The sequence below is a fragment of the Phyllobates terribilis genome, unplaced genomic scaffold (genome assembly GCF_046119375.1).
Source record: "Phyllobates terribilis strain yellow unplaced genomic scaffold, ASM4611937v1 Scaffold_3__8_contigs__length_932513732, whole genome shotgun sequence".
Classification (NCBI taxonomy): domain Eukaryota; kingdom Metazoa; phylum Chordata; class Amphibia; order Anura; family Dendrobatidae; genus Phyllobates; species Phyllobates terribilis.
The window spans coordinates 584,161,463-584,185,944 of NW_027362763.1; the positions used below are offsets into that span (position 1 = coordinate 584,161,463).

The following is a 24,482-nucleotide window of genomic DNA, read 5'->3' on the forward strand; positions in this document are numbered from 1 at the left end:
GCAGTCATCAAAGCAAAAGGTGGTACTTTGAAGAACCTAGAATATAAGACATATTTTCAGTCGTTTCACACTTTTTTGTTAAGTATATAATTTAACATGTGTTAATTCATAGTTTTGATGCCTTCAGTGTGAATGCACAATTTTCAAAGTCATAAAAATACAGAAAAATCTTTAAAATGAGAAGGTGTGTCCAAACTTTTGGTCTGTACTGTATATTCTCAATCAAGATGGGTTTTATGGATGATTTTCCATATAAACACACACACACACACACCCCCTTCTAGCTTGTTTGTACATTCATTTCTGAACAGACTATAGCCCTGTAAATTAACTGCCCAGTCATGGCCCTCATCCAGCCATGTCTCAGATATCCCCCCATGTCATAATTATTTTCCAACAAAATTAATTCTAATTCCTCCATTTTGTTGGTGAGGCTTCTGGCATTAGTGTACATGCATTTTATGTATCTCTCTGTACCTCTATTCCTTCTTACCTTATTGACTGTTCTAACCCCACCCCCAATTTCTTTATTTGTGCCCAGGTCACTATCTGCACTATCTTCCCCACCTATAAAATGAATACCCCCCCCCCAATCCCTAAACACTCCTCCAACCTTCTAGCCATTTTCTCCCCCAGCACAGATGCACCCTCCCCATTGAGATGCAGCCCGTCCCTAGCGTAGAACCTGTAGCCAACTGAGAAGTCGGCCCCGTTCTCCAGGAACCCAAACCCCTCCTTCCTACACCAATTCCTGAGCCACTTATTTATGTTCCTAATCTCCCGTTGCCTCTCTGGCGTGGCACAGGCAGTATTTCTGAGAATACCACCTTGGAGGTCCTTGCTTTAAGTTTGCAGCCTAATTCCCTGAAATCATCTTTAAGGACCTTCCACCAACCTCTAACTTTGTCATTTGTGCCAATGTGCACCATGACCGCTGGGTCCTCACCAGCCCCTCCCAGTAATCTGTCAACCTGATCAGCGATGTGCTGCACTCGAGCGCAGGTAGGCAGCACACTGTTCGACGATCCCTGTCTTTGTGACAGATTGCCCTATCTGTTCCCCTAATAATTGAGTCCCCCACTACCAGCACCTGCCTGGCCTGCCCTGTTCTCCTATTTCCCCCCTTACTGGAGCTGACACTCCTCCGACTTTCAGAGGACATGGCTTGCTGCAGCAGTGCTACCCCTGTACTGACACCCCCTTCATCTGCCAACTTTACAAACTTATTATGGTGTGCCAGATCAAGACTAGCCTCCCTGGCACTCTTCCCACTACCCCCCTTTCTAACTGTCACTCAGCTAACTGCCTCACTGTCCTGCAGCTCCATACTACCACCCTCCCCCACATCTACCCCAGTGAGCAGCAGACTCCTTTCCATATTGTCTATGGATCTCAGTGTTGCCAGCTACTCATTTAGATCCAGTACCTGGGCTTCCAAACGCACAACGTGCACACATCTCGCACAGCAGTATGCACCCACGACCGGCTGTTCAAAGATTGCATACATGTGGCAAGATGTACACTGGATAGCACTGTCAATAATGGAGCTCATTTCCTAATCGGCATTGCACTAGGCAGAAATGTTAATTTAAAAAAAATGTAAAGAATTAATAAAATACAGACAGCAATTCAGTCCAAATTCCTTCCTTCCAAACTCCCTGAATACAAAGTCACTGAATCACAAGTCACCCACTTACTTCCGTTTGCACTTACGCTCCGGTCACACTCGCTAAGGAAGAAGATTTAAAGAGTTTTTTTTTTTCCCCCTTTAGCAGCAATCCAACTTTAATGCACTCAATGCACTTCCAAACTTAATATAGGCAAATATTAAAAATTATGGTAATCCTAATTGACCTAAAATGGGAAAGGTTTACTTCTGACGCTGAATTTTATGGTGAGGACGCAGTAGAGGTCTTCTTCTGATGACTCTACCATGAAGGCCATATTTGTGCAGGTGTCTCTGAACAGTAGAACAATGTACCTCAACTCCATTGTCTGCTAATCTTTCTGAAGGTCTTTTGCAGTCAAGCGGGGGATCAGATTTGCCTTTCTAGCAATCCTGCGAGCAGCTCTCACTGAAATTTTGCTTGGACTTCCAGACCTTATCCTAACCTCCACTGTTCCTTTTAATTGCCATTTCTTAATTACATTTTGAACTGAGGAAATGGCAACTTGTAAACGCTTTGCCATCTTATATCCTTCTCCTGCTTTGTGGGCCTCCACCATTTTCAGAGTGCTAGGCAGCTGCTTAGGAGAACCCATAGCTTCTGTATTGTGGCACAAAGTTAGAAGAGGCTGAGTTTTTATAAAGCTGGGACATTTGCATCACATGGCCTTACCCAACGATGATAGTGGACAAGCCATAAGCCTAACAGGCTAATTAAGGTCTGAAACCTTCAACTTTAGGTCTTTTAGAGATCATTTCAACTTAAACTTACTTAACTGTTCACAATAATAGTAATTTTGACCAGGGGTGCCCAAACTTTTACATGCCGCTATACGTTCTTTAGGAGATTCTACTCCCATAGTAGACCTGATCATCATTAGCAATTTCTCTGTCTCTTCTTCTGGAAAGCATAGTCACCATATTCACCATCAGATCTGAACAATCTGAGTCAATTAATTCTCTGGACTCCTCCATTTCTTCCTCCGAGCTAACCTCTTAAGGTACATGATGCAAACTTTATGAGCTGGAAGGGCCTCGGGTATGACTAATTTCTCTCTTAGCTGTATTCTTAACTTTGTCTTTAATATTTTAATTTGTTGAAATAGAAAAGGAGACTCTTCCATCACAGTTTTTTCTATACAAGAGCGGCAAAGCCTTTTAGTATAGGATTTGGGTTATGATTCCCTGCACAAGGCACATTGCTTGTTCTTAGTTTTTGTAACTGCTTTCTTGGGCCCATCCTAAAAACAGGTACCAACGATAGTCAGCGTACCTTTAAGAGAAAATGAAGGCACTCACCCCATCCTAAGACTTGGAAACTACTGCGCTAGGAGGAGGTTTCAGATCATCTCCATCACAACCAGGCAAACTCGGATTTTCCATGCTGCACATACACTGACAAAGATATCCACTCCTGCTTCTTTCATTCTTGAGGAGTGGGAAGAGCTATGGCTGCTCAGGCTGTGACTGCTTTCCGGTCACATATGTCAAATCCGGAAATGGCCATTGGATTTATACACATGTGCCACTCGCGTCGTCTGAGGTCACACCCGCCCTCACCTCCGAACTCGGAAGTAGCATGGCCCCTGCTTGCACCATTATATAAACAGGCGCCATCCTTGAATGTGTGAACTTAGCACACGGCGCTCCTTCCCGGAACCATCAGTGGCCTTCTGAGAACATCAGAACAGGAATCTATGAGCGTACTACCCACAGGCTCAGGACAGCCATCCGGCCAGGATGTCACAAGGTCCACATAACCTGGAGAAATCTCCCCAGGCATATTTTCTTCTCTCTCCACCGGACCATAGGTCTCCTCTTCAGAAACAGGATATCACACTGGTGTAAGTGAAGAGTTACTGCCCTTTTTATTTATTTCTGTAGGTTTCCCGTTCCTAGGGGCGTATACTCCCTCTCGGTACAGTGCTGTCAATGGTGAAGGGAAAAGCCCCCATTGCAGTCCTGTCTGAAGAAATGCTAGAATGGCATTTACTGGCACCCTGTCCTCTAGTCTTTCCCTGAGATGGCTAGAATTTTTTTCCAGGTTCTACCATAAATTTTTGTAGTTTATGACTTTCTACTCTGGAGCAAGGTAGAGACCAGGTTTGAAGAAAATCCTCTTTCCCTTAAAAATTATCTCTGAAGTTCCATGCTGTCAAATGCAGGCTGTTTGCTTGAGGATGCCAAATCGTACACTGGAAGCTTAGATCCAGAACTTCTGGTAGTACCCATGATTTGGTGACTGACATTAGCCTCATCAGAGCTAAAAGTGCGCTATCAAGATGACTCTTGCATGATCCTCTCGATTTTCCTCAGAACTGTTGGTATTCACATCACTAGCAGAAAAGCGCAAGCTAGATTGTAGTTCCATCTGACTAGGAAGAACCTCTGGGATCCAAATAACAGAACTTCTCCACTTTCCTTTTCTGTCTGTTCGGGAATAGATCTATATCTGGAAGCCCCCACAGGTGTATGATCTGAGTGAAGATTAACTGATTCAGAGCCCATTCTCCTTGCTTTAGCTGATCGCTGCTTAAGATTACCACTTTGCAGTTTTCCTTCCCTGTTATGTGAAGCGTTATTAGCAAAGAAGATTTTTCACCATCTGAAAAATCCAGTTGGTCATTTCCAGTAGAGAAATGGACCTGGTTCATCCCTGATTGAAGTAGGCCACTGCCATTTGGTTGTCTGAAAGGACTCTCATATGATGCCCCTGTAAGAGTGAAAGGGGTTTCTTCGTAGCATGCTACACTGCCAGTAGTTCTTTCAGGTTTGAGGAACCCAACTTCTCTTCTCTTGTCCATTCTCCCTGAATAAGGTGATCCTCTAAATTGGCACCCAAACCTTCTAGGTTCCGCTGAGAAATCACTCATGATGTAGGTTCCTCCGTCAAGGACAGGAAACCAACTGATGCGTGTGATAGGTTGCGCCCTCTTTATCCTGTAGGTTTCCGGTCCTTGAAGGGCAGATCCTTTCTGTCCGTGGTACTGTCATGGGTGATAGAAAAAAAAGACTGGCTAGAACAGTAGAATTGGAAAGCAAGGTGTTAACTTTATAATGCCAGTTGAAAAAACTCTCCTCCAACTTGCAGAGACCTCACCCACGGCTGAGTTGAGTTAGCCTCAGCGAGAACGCAGACCAAGCCCTACTCTGGTCACAACTGCATGTTTATACTCTCCAAAAGTAATTCTCACCTCACTCGACGCCTAAAATATATTCGACACAGTGCACCCCAATACCGTTGCATACCAAGACAGGTATCATGACTAACCCACAACAAATTGTCGCCGTATTTCAACAACAGCTCAAAAAATTATACAAAGATTCTTCCCCTAATAACCAACACACTATTGACAATTTCCTTAGTTCTATTGCACTCCCCACGCTCAAACCTTCTTTAGTCATCTAAACCAAGCCATCTCCCCTAAGGGAAATAGAATCCGTGACCTCTCAAGTTCCAACTAAAACACATTTAAAAAAAACACGCCCTGATGGATTTTCAGCCCTATATTGTATATATAAAAGCAGCTTCCCTAACAGCCTCAATATCCAGGATACCGAAACAAAACTGAGACAATACTTTAAGGTCAAACTATAGACCTATTTACTTGATTAATATATACCTCAACTTCTAGATTAAATCCTAGCCCAATGTTTGAATACCGGTCTAGGCAACCTAATAAAAAAAGATCAAGTTGGCTTGTGCCACACAGGTAAGCTGACAACATATCAAGGGTTTCTCACCTCCTGCACCACTGCAAACAACGCAAACTAGATGCAAGTCTAGTTACTTGACATCACAAAAGCTTCTAACTCAGTCTCTCGAACCTACTTATTTGCAGTGCTACACAGGTGTAATTTCACTGATCATTTCCCATCTTAAAACTATACCCTGTACAGTCAACCTACAGCTTTAGTATGATGTAACTATCTCCGCAGACTCTTTTTCCATCAAAAAAACGTACACAAGACCATCCCCTCTCATTGCTACACTTCCTACTAGCTATTGAACCCCTGGCAATCAGCCTTCACGACAATTCAAACATCTAAGACATAGGAATTCCAACAGTCCTTCAAACTATTGTGACAAAGTCACTTGCAAAGTGCTGGACAGGAGGTATGTTTCATTGCGGCCATTAGCTTCAGTGATTTGAAACAGAGGTATCGCTCCAGCACACCAACGGTGGCAAGGGGTTAAACAGTCATTTTAAAAGGGCTGAGTTTTTGTGAAGGATCATAGAGCGGGTGGGAGGTCGTTCACTACATCTCCACCCCAGGGTGTGGTCTGGGGTCTAAATAGCCAGCTTTTTGAACCATGTGTTGTTCAGTATCTGGAAAGGTTAGCTCCAGAGAGAGTAGCTTGCATTTTTGTGCTAAACCTGAACCGTGTGTTAACCCTGAGTGGCCGGACCCCAGCTGATGTAAGGGACTGTGCTGCAACTTTATTTTTCTTTGCCGTTATGCCGGAAGGGCAGTGTTTATTGTATTAACTCTATATTGGTTAATGCCGTTGCTAAAGAAGTTGGAGCAATCTTAAAAAGTAATGGACAATGTATTAACCCAGTGATTATAAGACTTTTTGTAATTCCCTTTGGTAGTCTTTATTGCCCGTGAGCGGCCCTATCCTTGGCACCTCACCGGCATCACGTGACCCCCCGGATGATGTCAAGTGAGGCATGACATCAGTGATATGGTGCGGTGGATGCTGGGCTGTGGGCGGGGTTACCCCACGCGTCACACCCAGCATCCACAGCATGCTTTCTCAATGAATGAGGAGAGGTAAAGCGCGCGGTGGATGCTGGGTGTGACGCGCCCACAGCCCAGCATCCACCGTGGAACGCAGCACTGATGTCACGCCCGGCTGCAGCCGGAACTTGACGTGACATCAGCGGATGTCAAAGAGGATGTGCACAGCCCAGGATAGCGCCGCTCACAGGCAATAAAGACTACCAAAAGGTAATTACAAAAAGTCTTATTAGCACAGGGTTAATACATTGGGGGAATCGTAAAAAGTAGTGGACAACTCCTTTAATAAACTAATCCGAAACTTAAAGAGACAGCGTTCTGTGTCTACTTCCGTGTACAGCCGAGCAAGCCGCTCTACCACACTATGTTCACAAATGACATTTTGCTCTTACATACCTACCCTCAAATTTCGCTCCCCACATACAAACCCTTTCTAACGTTAAACTGATATCCATTCTAGGGGATAATAAATCAAAATCTCAAGCTATGAATATCTCTCTTCCCACCTCTATGATAACACAATTAAGACAGAACTTTTAGTGGACCTCTAATTAACTATTACCTTGGCGTTAAATTGACCGCTTACCTTGAATTTATCTTCGCAGCACAAATCCTGTGTTAACGCTGCTCACTACTTCAAATGCTGGTTAAATGCAAAGCTTTCCTGGCTAGTTCACGTACAAACTCTCAAAAGGGCATTGCTCCCCGAATTAATTTAACTATTCAGAGTTCTCTCGATTGTTTAACTAATCTGTTTTGAGAGTTGGCCTGCCTCGTGTAAATAGGGCCACATTATACCGCCACTGTTTGAAACGCAGCCTGGGAGTGCCTAACCTGACTAAATATTTTCAAGCAGCTCAATTGGCCAATCACTATCTCAGGCTTCCCGTCAACCACCTCTTTGGTTCTTCCTGGAGCCTGGGAATGCCACCCACTGACCCTTGACACCTTATTATGGATCCTCAGAACCCAGGGCAAAATTAGTTCAAACCCCATAATGTCCCACTCACTCAATATCTGAGATTCACTAAAATATTTCTCTGCCCTCATCTCCCTTTACACATTTAGCACCGCTGTGGGAGCAACCATTCCCCTCCAGAAGCGGAGTTCCTATTAGCGTTCCGCAAATGGATCGCAGCTTGGGTCACTAGATTTGACTATTTAACGTGGATGGCATCATCCCAGGTCCTGTTCTCCAATAAAAATTGAATCTACCCCTCCCCCGAAATAAGTATTCCATTACCTCAAGTATATGATTACTTCGCTTTTGAGGAATACTACCCCACCTTACTCCTTTACTCCATTTGAACAGAGATGTCGCCAAAACCCTCATGCCAAAGGTACCATCTCACTTCTTTATTCTAAACATAAACCATGCCAACAGACACAACCTAACTTACACCTCTCACTAAGAATCAGATATTGGTGCCGCTCTGACTCAGATTGGACTCAACTCTGCTCCTCCACCACAAGTGGTTTACTCAATACTTTATAGTTTGTTTCTTTATGATGAGATGGTATCTAACCCAAGCCAGAGTATCTAAAGCTGTATTAACTACTCATCCCAAAGCTTCAGAGGTTGCCAATCCAAAGGCGACACTTACCATATATGATGCCTTTTCCCCAAAGTGTGCAGGCCCTGGATCAATGTATATTTCTTTATTTATTCCGTTACATATCATAACCTAAAAAAAAAATCCCTGGGAGGCCCTACTTAAACAAACATATCCACAACAACCCCACACATTCCCACACCCTTGTCAGCTTGGAAAAAATAGGAAATAGATTTTTTAGACGCTAAAAGGCTAATTTCTTGGTATATGATTAAATGATAAACTAAGCAATACTAACAAACAAGATACATAAGTTCAAGAAAATCTAATTACCCTGGATAGAATGCAGTAACCACACCCTCTTTGCCATACCACCACTACATCTGCAGGCTTCTGCTAATCCGGATTCCCCTTAATAAATTTTCATCCAACAGACAGAATTTATCTCCTCCTCGGGTTTTCCTTCCCACCCCCTTCTTTTTCCTTTCCGACAATCTCCTTATTGCTTTGCTTCCCATAATTGTATTGAAAAGTTATGTTGTCTTATTGTACATTTACATTGTTTGATCTTTAAACGAGGGTTGAGGAGTTAAGAGTGTGTCCATTTTGGTGGGGTTGGAGTCGGCATAAAATGGATCGACTCCTAAATATAATAAATTGGTACAGTAGTTTAATGCAGGATGTGCAGTAAATGTTTACAAAAGAATTTGAGAAAGTTATGAAATGTCCGATTGTGTGTTCTATTCATGATCTAAGCTTTTGTTGAGATGAATCTGTGCTGCACTTTATGTACATGCTCAGTAGTGAGGCAGTGCTGTGGAGTCGGAGTCGTGGGGTCGGAAGTCAGGGAAATTAAGTTGGTGATTTGGCTTACAGACTCAACAGCCCTGCTTTAAACTTTCAATAAAAATTAACAGTTTGAAAAATATATATATCACTGGGATATGTTGAAAAATTCCAAAGTTAATACCTCATAATGTGACTTGTCAGACTTTAAAACTTGGACTTGTTCACTAACTGTTGATAATTAGGTTAAAACCCATAAACCCCATTTCACTTGGTTGGCAAGTACAACATTTATATAGTGATACTTAGAGTGATAATCCTTAACCAGTTAGTGACCAAGCCAATTTTGACCTTTAGGACCAGGCCAAATTTTTTAATTCTGTCCAGTGTCACTTTATGTAGTAATAACTCTGGAAAGCTTCAATGGATCCCAGCGATTCTGAGACTGTTTTTTGGTGACATATTGTACTTCATAACAGTGGTAATATTTGCTCGATATGACTTCCATTTATGTCTACTTTACAACTACTAGAGTTTGAATTAGGTACTTGGGTATGCACAGAGTATCGTGGGTACTCGAATAACATGCTCGAGTTCCCAGCTCGTAGCTGTTCAACACCCCAAAAAAAACCATGCAGGGATTGCCCGTGTATGGCAGGAAATCCCCGCAATTTTTTTGTGTTGTTTAACAGCAAACCTGAGTAGCGAACACTTGCGCTTAAACACTAGTCGCAATAATTTTTTCTTAAATTTTTGAAAAAATCCTAACCCCAACCCAAAGACCAACCCCAATGGAATACTTGCCTCCCATGCCGGCGCCATTCCAGGGCTCTCGTGTGGTTATGACATGTAGTGTCCAGCGCATAATCAGCATTGGCATCACCTTATCTGCCTTCGGACATTTTGAACATGAAGAGGAAACCAGAGATCAACTGCAGCTCTGACTTCATCTTAAAATTCAAAACATCTGAAGGGGTTGAACATTTAGATAAAGAAGGGGTTGTCCTAGTAGTGGACAACCTATTTATTAGCAGACACTTTTTTTTTTCTTATAGGTGATCGGGGACCGGAAAAACTGGCCTTGATTGGGTTCTCCTGGGTCTCAGCTACTCTCGATAGCGGAGACCCTGAAGATTTTCTGATTCTGGAGGGGCGCCATTTCCTTATTCCTGATCGCCATTTTAAAACGGCGACGAGTGAATAAGGCCCCTTAAAGGCCGCTGTTTTAACGTGCATCAGCGGTCGTTAAGGGGTTAAATAAAATACATTTTTTTTTAAAAAAAAAACACATTCCAATACAACTCTGCAGTTTCTCCATACCTGTCCCAAAGTGAGCGGCACAGCATCTTGTGTGTGGGTGCGGCCAATTTTGATAATATTTACAAATTCTTTTGATTTTCTTTCTAAAGCATCATGCAGCAGTTTCAGTCCAGGTAACAGAACTTCATTGACTTCTTTGGCAGCAGCAATATGCATCGCAGTGGGAAAAGTGTCATTGGAACTCTAAAAGTCAAGAAAATAAAGAATTTCTTACCAGTTTGCCGATTAGAGACAGGACATGGATTAAACTAATTTACTAAAACTATTAAAAAGGGAATATAATCGATTCACGCTGCCCGAACTTCAGGTGGCATGATTCAGAGCCTGAATGAGATATGACATCCAGGTTCAGTCATTCTTTGAAAAGCTAAGGTGTTTTCTGAAAGAAAGAAAAAAAAAAAAAAAAAAACAGTCTTGCTGGGAATTACAAGGAGACATTGGATTATTGGCTCATCTCTGCTGTGGCGGAATGACAGGTCTCCAATTAATCATCACCAGCTTGTTTCCATCATACCCAGAACAAAATAGAAGCGACAGTCCATAGGTGCTCGGGAAATCTACTCGATGCAGATTATAAGCAAAGTGAAGACAGTGAGCTCTAGGATGCTCAGAAAGTAAAACAAGAGTTTTTTTATTGTTATATATAGTAGTGTTCAAAATAATAGTAGTGTGTTCAGAAACATGAGTTAAGCACAAAATCTTTATACTAGTCTTTATTTCCATGCATTGGGAACATTGCACATGGTTTTCAAATTCAAAACATGAAGAGAAACGTATATAATTTTTAACTATGGTACTTTACAGAAAATAACAAAAAATTTACCTTGGGCTGTTCTAAAACGTAGCAGTGTCTGCATTTGTCTTTACAAAGTCACAATATGTACTCTCTTTTTGAGGATTTAGCATTCCTGTGAATCACTAACTTAATATTTAGTTGTATAACCAGTACCACAGTTTTTTAGAACTGCTTCACATCTATGTTGCATAGAGTCAACCAACTTCTGGTACCTGTCAACTGTTATTCTAGCCAGGATGCTTTGACTACATCCAACAGTTTTTTTGGCATTTGTTGGCTTTGCCTCAGAAATGGCATTTTTCATGTCACCCAACAGGTGTTCTATCGGCTTAAGGTCTGGGGATTGGGCTGGCCACTCCATAACCTCAATTTTGTAGGACTGTAACCAAGATTTTGCTCTTTTACTGCGGTTTAGGTTCGTTGTCTTGTTGAAACACCCATTTCAAGGTCATATCCTCTTCAGCGTGGGGCAACATGACCTCTTCAAGTGTTTTAATATATGCAAACTGGTCCATGATCCCTAGTATGTGGTAAATAGGTCCGGCACCATAGTAAGAGAAACATGCCCATATCATGATGCTTGCACCATCATGCTTCACTGTCTTCAGAGTGTACTGAGGCTTGAATGCAGAGTTTGGGGGTCGTCTGATGAACTGTCTGTGGCCCTTGGACCCAAAAAGAACAATTTTACTTTCATCAGTTAACAAAATGTTTCTCCATTTCTCTTTAGGCCAGTTGATGTGTTCTTTGGCAAATTGTATCCTCTTCAGTACATGTCTTTTTTTTAACAGTGGGATTTTGTGGGGACTTCACACAGGCGTCTTCTAGCTGTCACAGTATGCACAGGTAACTTGAGACTGTCTTTGATCATCCTGGAGCTGATCATTGGCTGAGCCTTAGCCATTCTGGCTATTCTTTGATCCATTCGAATGGTAGTCTTCTGTTTTCTTCCACGTCTCTCTGGTTTTGCTTTCCATTTTAAAGCACTGGAGATCATTTTAGCTATCATTGTCTGCACTTCATTATAATTTTTACCCTTTCCAATCAAATTTTTAATCAAAGTCCGCTGTTCTTCTGAACAATGTCTCGAACGGCCCAAATTTCTCAGGCTTTCAAGGAAAAATGCATGTACAACATGTGCTGGCTTCACCCTTAAATAAGGGCCACCTGATTCATATCTGTTTCTTCACAGAATGACTGACCTCACTAATTGAACTCCACACTGCTATTATTTTGAACACCCCCTCTTTCAATTAATTATTCAAATACACAGACTCAAAAACATGGAGATCATGAATGCAGAGTCTGTTGGTTTTCTTAGAATCTACTGCACCAACTGGTAAATTGTTTGACATGCGGTAATATAAATTTACTAGCTATTGAACCCGTTCTACGCCCAGGTGGTGAGCATTTTTATTGGTACATTTTTAATTTTATGAATGGCGCCGGAGTCAGCATATGCGCATACAGCGCTATCGTGCGTCATTTTTTAAAGACACTGTCTGCAAATTCGCATATACAGTGTCTTCAATAAAATGGCATCGTAGTGCGGTTTGCACATGTGCTGACTTCGGCGCCATACTGCGCAGGCACCACCCATCCCGACTTCGGACAGAAGGACGCGCCCAGCGTATATAAGATGTACTGAGAATAGAGGGGGGTGTACTCACGCTGAACGGTGCATATATAACGTACTGAGAATACAGGGGGGTGTACTCACGCTGAGCGCTGTATATATAATGTACTGAGAATACAGGGGGGTGTACGGACACTGAGCGCTGTATATATAGTATACTGATAATACAGGGGTGTACTCACCTATGCTGAGCGCTGTATATATAGTATACTGATAATACAGGGGTGTACTCACGCTGAACGCTGCATATATAACGTACTGAGAATACAGAGGGGTGTACTCACGCTGAGCGCTGTATATATAATGTACTGAGAATACAGGAGTGTACTCACTTATACTGAGCGCTGTATATATAATGTACTGATAATACAGGGGGTGTACTCACTTATACTGAGCTCTGTATATATAATGTACTGATAATACAGGGGGGTGTACAGACACTGAGCTCTGTATGTATAATGTACTGATAATACAGGGGGTGTACTCACTTATACTGAGCACTGTATGTATAATGTATTGATAATACAGGGGGTGTACTCACGCTGAACGCTGCATATATAACGTACTGAGAATACAGAGGGGTGTACTCACGCTGAGCGCTGTATATATAATGTACTGAGAATACTGGGGGTGTACTCACTTATACTGAGCACTGTATATATAATGTACTGATAATACAGGGGGTGTACTCACTTATACTGAGCTCTGTATATATAATGTACTGATAATACAGGGGGGTGTACGGACACTGAGCACTATGTATAATGTACTGATAATACAGTGGGTGTACTCACTTATACTGAGCACTGTATGTATAATGTACTGAGAATACAGGGGGTGTACTCACTTATACTGAGCTCTGTATATATAGTGTACTGATAATATGGGGGTGTACTCACTTATACTGAGCACTGTATGTATAATGTACTGAGAATACAGGGGTGTACTCACTTATACTGAGCCCTGTATATATAATGTACTGAGAATAGAGGGGGTGTACTCACTTACGCTGAGTGCTGTATATATATATATATATATATATATATATATAATGTACTAAGAATACTGGGGGGTATACTCACGCTGAGCGCTGTATGTATAACGTACTGAGAATACAGGGGGTGTACTCACTTACACTGAGCGCTGTATATATAAAATACTGAGAATACAGGGGGGTATACTCACGCTGAGCGCTGTATGTATAACGTACTGAGAATACAGGGGGGTGTACTCACTTATACTGAGCACTGTATATATAATGTACTGATAATACAGGGGGGTGTACGGACACTGAGCACTATGTATAATGTACTGATAATACAGTGGGTGTACTCACTTATGCTGAGCGCTGTATATATAATGTACTGATAATACAGGGGTGTACTCACGCTGAGCGCTGTATGTATAACGTACTGAGAATACAGGGGGTGTACTCACTTATACTGAGTGCTGTAGGTATAACGTACTGAGAATACAGGGGGTGTACTCACGCTGAGTGCTGTATATATAATGTACTGAGAATATGGGGGTGTACTCACTTATACTGAGCTCTGTATATATAATGTACTGATAATACAGGGGGTGTACTCACTAATGCTGAGCACTGTGTATATAATGTACTGATAATACAGGGGTGTACTCACTTATACTGAGCCCTGTATATATAATGTACTGATAATACAGGAGTGTACTCACTTATACTGAGCGCTGTATATATAATGTACTGATAATACAGGGAGTGTACTCACGCTGAGCGCTGTATATATAATGTACTGATAATACAGGAGGTGTACTCACTTATGCTGAGCTCTGTATATATAACGTACTGAGAATACAGGGGGTGTACTCACTTATACTGAGCGCTGTATATATAGCTGTATATATAATGTACTGAGAATACAGGGGTATACTCATGCTGAGCGATGTATATATAACGTACTGATAATACAGGGGGTGTACTCACTTATACTGAGCGCTGTATGTATAACGTACTGAGAATACAGGGGTGTACTCACTTATGCTGAGCCCTGTATATATAATGTACTGATAATACAGGGGTGCACTCACTTATGCTGAGCACTGTATATATAATGTACTGATAATACAGGGGTGTACTCACTTATGCTGAGAACTGTATATATAATGTACTGATAATACAGGGGTGTACTCACTTACGCTGAGCGCTGTATATATAATGTACTGATAATACAGGGGTGTACTCACTTATTTTTGAGCTCTGTATATATAATGTACTCATAATACAGGGGTGTACTCACTTACGCTGAGCCCTGTATATATAGTATACTGATAATACAGGGGGTGTACTCACTTATACTGAGCGCTGTATGTATAACGTACTGAGAATACAGGGGGTGTACTCACTTATACTGAGCCCTGTATATATAATGTACTGATAATACAGGGGTGTACTCACTTATGCTGAGCCCTGTATATATAATGTACTGATAATACAGGGGTGTACTCACTTATGCTGAGCCCTGTATATATAATGTACTGATAATACAGGGGTGTACTCACTTATGCTGAGCCCTGTATATATAATGTACTGATAATACAGGGGGTGTACTCACTTATACTGAGCACTGTATATATAATGTACTGATAATACAGGGGGGTGTACTCCCTTATATTGAGCACTGTATATATAATGTTCTGATAATACAGGGGTGTACTCACTTATACTGAGCACTGTATATATAGTATACTGATAATACAGGGGTGTGCTCACTTATACTGAGCACTGTATATATAATGTACTGATAATACAGGGGTGTACTCACTTATGCTGAGAACTGTATATATAATGTACTGATAATACAGGGGGTGTACTCACTTATGCTGAGCACTGTATATATAATGTACTGATAATACAGGGGTGTACTCACTTATGCTGAGCACTGTATGTATAACGTACTGATAATACAGGGGTGTACTCACTTATGCTGAGCTCTGTATATATAATGTACTGATAATACAGGGGTGTACTCACTTATGCTGAGCCCTGTATATATAATGTACTGATAATACAGGGGTGTACTCACTTATGCTGAGCACTGTATGTATAACGTACTGATAATACAGGGGTGTACTCACTTATGCTGAGCCCTGTATATATAATGTACTGATAATACAGGGGTGTACTCACTTATGCTGAGCCCTGTATATATAATGTACTGATAATACAGGGGGTGTACTCACTTATACTGAGCACTGTATATATAATGTACTGATAATACAGGGGGGTGTACTCACTTATATTGAGCACTGTATATATAATGTTCTGATAATACAGGGGTGTACTCACTTATACTGAGCACTGTATATATAGTATACTGATAATACAGGGGTGTGCTCACTTATACTGAGCACTGTATATATAATGTACTGATAATACAGGGGTGTACTCACTTATGCTGAGAACTGTATATATAATGTACTGATAATACAGGGGGTGTACTCACTTATGCTGAGCACTGTATATATAATGTACTGATAATACAGGGGTGTACTCACTTATGCTGAGCACTGTATGTATAACGTACTGAGAATACAGGGGTGTACTCACTTATGCTGAGCCCTGTATATATAATGTACTGATAATACAGGGGTGTACTCACTTATGCTGAGCACTGTATATATAATGTACTGATAATACAGGGGTGTACTCACTTATGTTGAGCTCTGTATATATAATGTACTGATAATACAGGGGTGTACTCACTTATGCTGAGCGCTGTATATATAATGTACTGATAATACAGGGGTGTACTCACTTATGCTGAGAACTGTATATATAATGTACTGATAATACAGGGGTGTACTCACTTATACTGAGCACTGTATATATAATGTACTGATAATACAGGGGTGTACTCACTTATGCTGAGAACTGTATATATAATGTACTGATAATACAGGGGGTGTACTCACTTATGCTGAGCACTGTATATATAATGTACTGATAATACAGGGGTGTACTCACTTATGCTGAGCGCTGTATATGTAATGTACTGAGAATACAGGGGGGTGTACTCACTTATACTGAGCACTGTTTGTATAATGTACTGATAATACAGGGGTGTACTCACTTATGCTGAGCACTGTATATATAATGTACTGATAATACAGGGGTGTACTCACTTATACTGAGCTCTGTATATATAATGTACTGATAATACAGGGGTGTACTCACTTATGCTGAGCACTGTATATATAATGTACTGATAATACAGGGGTGTACTCACTTATACTGAGCACTGTATATATAATGTACTGATAATACAGGGGGGTGTACTCACTTATACTGAGCACTGTATATATAATGTTCTGATAATACAGGGGTGTACTCACTTATACTGAGCACTGTATATATAGTATACTGATAATACAGGGGTGTGCTCACTTATACTGAGCACTGTATATATAATGTACTGATAATACAGGGGTGTACTCACTTATGCTGAGAACTGTATATATAATGTACTGATAATACAGGGGGTGTACTCACTTATGCTGAGCACTGTATATATAATGTACTGATAATACAGGGGTGTACTCACTTATGCTGAGCGCTGTATATGTAATGTACTGAGAATACAGGGGGGTGTACTCACTTATACTGAGCACTGTTTGTATAATGTACTGATAATACAGGGGTGTACTCACTTATGCTGAGCACTGTATATATAATGTACTGATAATACCGGGGTGTACTCACTTATACTGAGCACTGTATATATAATGTACTGATAATACAGGGGGGTGTACTCACTTATACTGAGCACTGTATATATAATGTTCTGATAATACAGGGGTGTACTCACTTATGCTGAGTGCTGTATATATAGTATACTGATAATACAGGGGGTGTACTCACTTACGCTGAGCGCTGTATATATAACGTACTAATAATATGGGGGTGTACTCACTTATACTGAGCACGGTATATATAATGTACTGATAATACAGGGGTGTACTCACTTATGCTGAGTGCTGTATATATAATGTACTGATAATACAGGGATGTACTCACTTACGCTGAGCGCTGTATATATAACGTACTAATAATATGGGGGAGTACTCACTTATACTGAGCACGGTATATATAATGTACTGATAATACAGGGGTGTACTCACTTATGCTGAGTGCTGTATATATAATGTACTGATAATACAGGGGTGTACTCACTTACGCTGAGCGCTGTATATATAACGTACTAATAATATGGGGGTGTATCCACAAATTTGTCTCTTTCTCTCTCTCTCGTCCTGGACATATTGTAGTCATGGCGCCATTCCTGGCATGCTCAGTCTATAGAGGCTTCGGACAGAAGAATACATCCCTGGTTATATTATAGGTACGAAAAAGTGTGATTAATGTGGTTAGTCACATTGGACTGCTATTATTTTGAACACTAATGTACACGCAACAAGACAGCATCATTTTAACCCTGATAAAGACTGTATAGGTTTAAACTTGCAATCTTGTTACTTGTATGCAACAATAAAAGAACTTTACTTTTTGAACTTCCTAGAGAGCACCATCTTCACTTCGCTTAGAATGACAGGTCTCTGCCCCTCCCTATGTACACACGTGGGAGAGACATGTCAATCAACTGAAGCAGGGCAAGGAGAAGCTGACTGGGGAAACATCTGAGAAGCTGGATCTATGCCTATGATCACTGGCCGCCGGCTTTTGAAACTATGTTTTATCCAAAACTCTGCAAAATTTAAAAAAAGTCAGACATGACTGGCTGCAACACCATAGGACAGAAGATAAATTAAAAGGGGTTTTCTCATGAATAAAAGTTGATTTTAATCAATAGATCTTGGAATAATAAGTTCCACAATTGGATGTGTATAAATAAAATGTTCCTGTGCTGAGATAATCTTATAAATGTGCTCCTGCTGTGTACTGTGTAATGGCTGTGTCTGACCGTACAGGAACATGGTCTGATCAAATCAACTTTTGTTCGTGGGAAAACCGCTTTAATGGTTGCAGAGGTGTGATTAGTGATAACACCAGCCAAATTAAGAATGAAAAACTATATTTCTGTTATGGGGCGGAGCAGAGCTCAGTCGTGAATGGAGGTAAACATGATCAACCTATGCTCCATTTAAAGGGTCTGGCCACTACTTTACATGTCCCTTTCATGTGAACTAGCTGCCATAGATGAGAATATCCCTAAATACCTCGCCGTACCAAATCCTGCTGTAACCTGAGCAGCATTTATAGCAAAACTAGTAATTGAGTTAATGTAGTGGATAACCTCTTTAATGTTTATGGGACTGCTGGAAAAAGTTGAGTGTTGAACCCAGCTTTCCCTGGCCATCCTATAAACAAGAAACAGAGCAGAGGTTTTCCACATCAGAGCCATGTTCACAGATTGTTGGAGGTCCTAAGCAAGCAGGCCCCCAGCGATCAGTAAATTATCATCCAGCCTATGGATAAAGGATATTCTTCAATTCTGTGACTATACTCTTAAGTTATTTCTTCCATAAAAAAAGTAATACATCTAAATACAAAACTTTGGAATATATCTTGTTATAAGAAAATAACATATGTCTTCCAGCTACCAGCAGTTCACAATCTTCCTTACCTGGGTTGCAAACCCTTATGTAGTAATGTTCATAGCGTGTGTGGTTAAGGCATGTGTGGTAGCAGTAGTAGTGTCACTGCACAGTACCGCTTCTCCCGTCCTGAACATATAATATTCTCAGTAACCGCTCTTAGACTGTCTGTCTATGTATATGCTGTACAGTACAGCTTTTCTACTGTCCAGTATACTAGGTATAAAATAGATACTGCACAGTACCATTTGTAAGGGTTGATTTACACTTGGCTACTGGCCTGTTTACATAGGCTTTTTTTTATATATCTCCATTAAATGTGTGTATGTATGCATGTAATGTAGTATGAGTGAATCAATATATTCATCTACCACTGATTTATCCGATGTCAAGCATTGTTCTTCTCCTCTTCTCAGTGACGGACACCGCAATTGAGACTAGCCAGCTCACTATTTGTGAGCCAGAAGTTTCTTTTACAATGAAAGCCTATGAAGCCTTGTTCTGACACTCCATAGGCTTCTATTTAAAAGTCACAGAGTCAGCAGAGTGGCGACGACACTGAAAAGAAGAGAAGAACAGCGCTAGACACCGGAGAGAGACATGCACACACATTTCATGAATAAAAACTTAGTGGGAGTGCTGCTTTAAACCCCAGCCATCGGGATGATTCCCCATATCCTTTGGATATGGAAAGAGAATAACTTCAATACTTGAGACTATAGCCTTAAAGGGACACAATGAATGTGTAAACAGTACAGGCACTCGGTGCATCATAGCGCAGCCATTTAACTACACCTACCCAACTGCTGATTTTACATCTATCTCAGTCCCCTCTTCTTTGACAGCTCTCGCTTGGTCGAGCCAGAGATGGCAGAGATACAGGGAATGTACTGGCTTCTGCCTCAAACAACAGCTCTGAACCCTGCTGTCAATCACTCAGAGTGGAGACCAAAAGTTATGCATTTTTTTCTTTTTTAAAGTGTGATTACTTCTGTCTGGTTGTTGGGATGCCATTTTCCTGGTGATGAAGTTGTCATCATGCAAGACCTTCAATTTAATGAAAATGCTTTTGAATATAGGTATGGTCATTTAATTAAAGAAAACTGACTGCCAAAAGTTTTGCATATACTATTTATTGATCACAGAATAGAGAGCAATTCATTGCTTACAATGCCATAACTTATTTTGCAGCATAACCTCTTGCTGCAATTACTGCCCCGCACCAACAAGGCATTGAGGCCACTATGGTATTCAAGACATCTTGAGAGATCTTGCTCCATTCCATTTGCAAATCTACAAACAATTTATCTTCATTGCTATGGGTACGGGCCCCAACTCATCCCAAAGGTGCTCTATAGGGTTTAAATCAGGTGATTGGCTTGGCCATTACAACATTTTTCTTTGCTAACCAATTTCTGGATGTGTCCTTAGGATCAATGTCTTGCTGGAATTTCCATCCTCTGCCTACTTTGGCTTCATCATGTGGCAGAATTACATTTTCCAGTATATTCTTGTACATAGTAGCATTCATATTTCCATGAACTCTATGCAGAGGGCCAATGGCAGATGCAGAAAAGCAGCCCCAAACAAGGATATTGCCACCAACAGGTTTCACTGTAGGTGTTTTTTTTACCTTACATCATTACCTTTTTCAATTGGGCGGTATAAATAGTGCTTGCCATCACTAACAACCAGATTGGCTGTGCCCTTTGGAAAACGCAAGTCAGACCTTCCGGTTCTTTGCAGAGATGAAAGGCTTCTTGACTAGAACTCGTGCATTCAACCAGACTGCACTTAGCTGTCGCACCACAGTTTGGCGACTCATTTTGACCTCATATTCTTCATTCATATTGTGTGCGAAATCTGTACAGCACTTTTATGGACATCAGAAACTGACTTTTTCTTAATAATGTGATCAACTCTGGAGGAAGTTCTCCTTGGTCGTCCACTTCTAGGTTTGTCAGCTGTTCCATAACCTTCTTTTTCTTTCTTTAATATAAGTGACACTTGACTCTGAGAACAGTTGAATTCCATAACTATCTCTTTTTGGCTTTTGCCTGTCTTCACTCTCAGAATAATAAGCTTCCTGACATCTGGTGATAAATTTGGCTTGGTCTTTGCCAGGTTTTAACCTAAAAACACACACAAAAATTTTCTTTGACAAAATTCGACTACCCATCACAGAATATGCAAAACATTTGGCTCAGCAAATGGTGAAAACTAACACATAAAAGGGATAAAAGAATGTCAAACACAATATTCATCCTTCTAGCTGACAAGCATTTGCTTCAGATTTACTAAAATCAACTAGGGAAATGGCATCACAACAACCAGACAGAATGAATCACACTTTTTAAAAAAAAATGCAAACCTTTTGATCGTCTGTGTATAACTGTCAATGATTGGCATATAAATTATCAAGAGTCAACCATGGCGTCCATTCCAAATTCCCATCAGGTACTCCCCTAGCGACATGACCACGGGGTACCGTATGGGATGCCACTGCATAAAGATAACTTATGAAATCTTCCATTGTTGCCATGCTATGCTTTATAGGAGACTGATCAGAACTATATACACTGTAGGTTTGAGTCCCCTATGGGGACTTAGAAAAAAATATATATATATTTTTTCTAAAAACATTTGTTTTTAAAACAAACATTACTAAAATAGCAAAAATAATTACTAAATACATACCTGGCTTTTGTTAACATGGTCATTAGGGTGTACAGGATTCTTGCTTCCAAGTTTTCCACCCATCATCTCAATGGCTCGGTTACTTATTACTTCATTTATATTCATGTTGGTCTGTGTTCCAGAGCCGGTCTGCCAAACAGCTAGTGGAAAGTGATCATCTAACTTACCAGCAGAAACCTCAAGTAAGGGAGGGGATGGAAAAGACAAAAAAAAGAGAAAAAAAAAAGTCATCTGACAGGTTATAAGGTTCTTCAAATGAAATGTCTTCCCTTAAATTAGTTTAAAAAAAAATAAATTGTCTATATTGTGAAAATTGTCAATTTCTAATGTAAAGCATTTTTTTTTGCCAAAACAATATGCAACAGACAAACAGCGAGAGAGACAGATAGCTGAGTGACAGACAGAGATTATTTATTTAAATATATAAATAAAAATATTTATATTTTATCTATTAAACATGCCTTTTCTGATCACTCTTTTTTTTTTTCTTTATATTTGGTATTTGTCATTGATTGGATGTTTGTTTCATATATTTATATATACGCATTATCTCCAAATGAGTCCTATATAGAGATGATCAAACCTTTTGATGCTCGGGTTTGTCAACTTTTGCCTAACAGCTAAAAAAGTTTGTGTTCAGGCACCCTATCCCAAACAGGGCCTTGAACATCCATGGTTTGCCACTCTCATCTGCGTGACTGTGCGGGAAATGGGCTCTGATCAGCATCGTTACTGCCAGAACACGCTGTCAGATGCCAGCGTGATCCTGCAGCTGTCACCCGCGCTAAAAAGCTTATTGCGGGTCACAGGCATTGGCTAATGAGACTACTACTCCCATCAGCCGACGCCTGCTGTCACTGTAAATAGCGAACACAGGAGCCGCTGATGGGAGGACTAATCTCATCAGCCGGCATCTGTGATCCAAGTTAAAAAAAAAGTTAAAATTAATAAATATTCAAATAAAAAACATATATTCACCTACATCTAATCCCCGATGCCCTTGTCCCCTGAAAAAAATAAAATAAATAATAAACCACAATATTCCTCACCTATTCGTTGTAATCCAGAGTTTTCGTCTCACACCGATCTCAAGTGTACAAATTTCTCTCGCAGTGGTGGTGCCGTAAGTGAGATCACCAGAGCTCATCAGCTGATAAACTCCTGTTACCTCTCTCACGGCAGCTAAACGCTATACACGGACACAGAAGTGTAATCACTCATGTCAATGTGCAGCCAGCTGTGCTGTAGAACAGTCACATCAGCAGAGTGTAATCGCTCCTGGGTCAGTGTATAGCGTTAAGCGGCAGTGAGAGGTCACTGGAGTTCATCAGCTGATGAGCTCCGGTGAGCTCACTTAAGACACCATTGCTGCATCGTGAAATCACTGGAGCTCATCAGCTGATAAACTCGTGTGACCTCTCTCACGGCAGCACAGCGCTATACACTGCGGGAGCAATTACGCTCCAGACAGTGTATCGCCGGCTGCCGGATAGAGCAGTCACATCTCCCGACGTGACTGTCCTATAGGCGAGATCGCCATGTGACAGGGTGGATTAACTAGATTACGAAGGATATACGAATATTATGGTGGTTAATTAGGGCTTCAGGAATTAGGTGTAGGTGAGTATAATGTGTTTATTTTTATTTGAATATTGATCAATTTTAACTTTTTTTTTTTTTTTTTACTTTGAGCACAGGCATCAGCTGATGAGAGACTACCCCTCCCATAAGTATCTGCTTGCACAAGTAAAGTGTTAAAACCTTAAGGAGTGTTTTCAATGCAATTTGTTAGTGCCTGCATAATGATTGATCACCCTTTATCTGACGTAACAGGTTTTACGTACTGACACCTGCGCACAAGCTATATGCTGCTTTAGTGAGGCGTTGGCATTTGTGCATTGATTGGGTGCTCATTGCATAACGCGCTAGCGCCTGCGCGAAGATTGCTTTATATGAACTTTATATTCTTTGTTTGCGCATGCACTGTAAGCACTTCCGGATGCCAATCCACTTCATAGATCTACCATGATCTATGTTCTCTACACCTGGTAACACTTATCTTGGTAACACATATTGTATCTATATCCTGGTATGTGTGATCCCATCTGCAACTTTCTCACCTCAATCCATTGATGCTAATACACACTGGTCTCTGTTTGCATTTGTCTGTTATTTCCTAAATGCATTTTAGCCTCTGTCTCCTAATTATTCCCCTCTGTGCTTCTGTGACCAGTCTTCCTGCGGCTCCTCCCTTCTGCTCACACCTGACCCACACTATGTGCTGATAAAGCTCTATAACATTAGAGGGCCAGGTCTGTCTGACTGTGGTCTGGCTCAGAAGTGTCGCTCTTAAGTGTCTAATCAGAAATATGCCAGAAGCGACCAGAAGGTACGAGTAACTATTAACTAATTGTACTTAGTTTAAAGGGTTGTCTACTACTTTAGATTACCCTCCCCAATGTATCCCCCCAGGGCCCCTAAGACTTTTTGTAAATACCTTCTGCTGCAGATAACGCCTGTGAGCGGTGCTATCGCTGGCCGCTCACAGGCATCACGTGACCCCAAACTGCAGCCGGCTCTGACATCCGCTGATGTCACGACAAGTGCTGGCAGCAGCCGGGGGTCTTTTTCTTCCTGGTTCCACGGTGGATGCCAGGCTGTGGGTGGGGCAGGCTGTGGGCCCTCCACTGC

At 41.0% G+C, this 24,482-nt stretch overlaps 1 protein-coding gene across 2 annotated transcripts in view; it reads right to left on the bottom strand.

Moving 5' to 3' along the window:
- FH (fumarate hydratase) overlaps positions 1-24,482 on the bottom strand; it is a 173,747-nt gene that overhangs the window by 63,538 nt on the left and 85,727 nt on the right. For both annotated transcript variants that reach the window (XM_073671459.1, XM_073671458.1), the window contains exons 4-5: positions 21,792-21,968; positions 10,072-10,254 (exon numbers count right to left, since the gene is read on the bottom strand). In XM_073671459.1, coding sequence (XP_073527560.1) covers positions 10,072-10,254; positions 21,792-21,968 — 360 coding nt within the window. The remainder of the gene's footprint in view (positions 1-10,071; positions 10,255-21,791; positions 21,969-24,482) is intronic.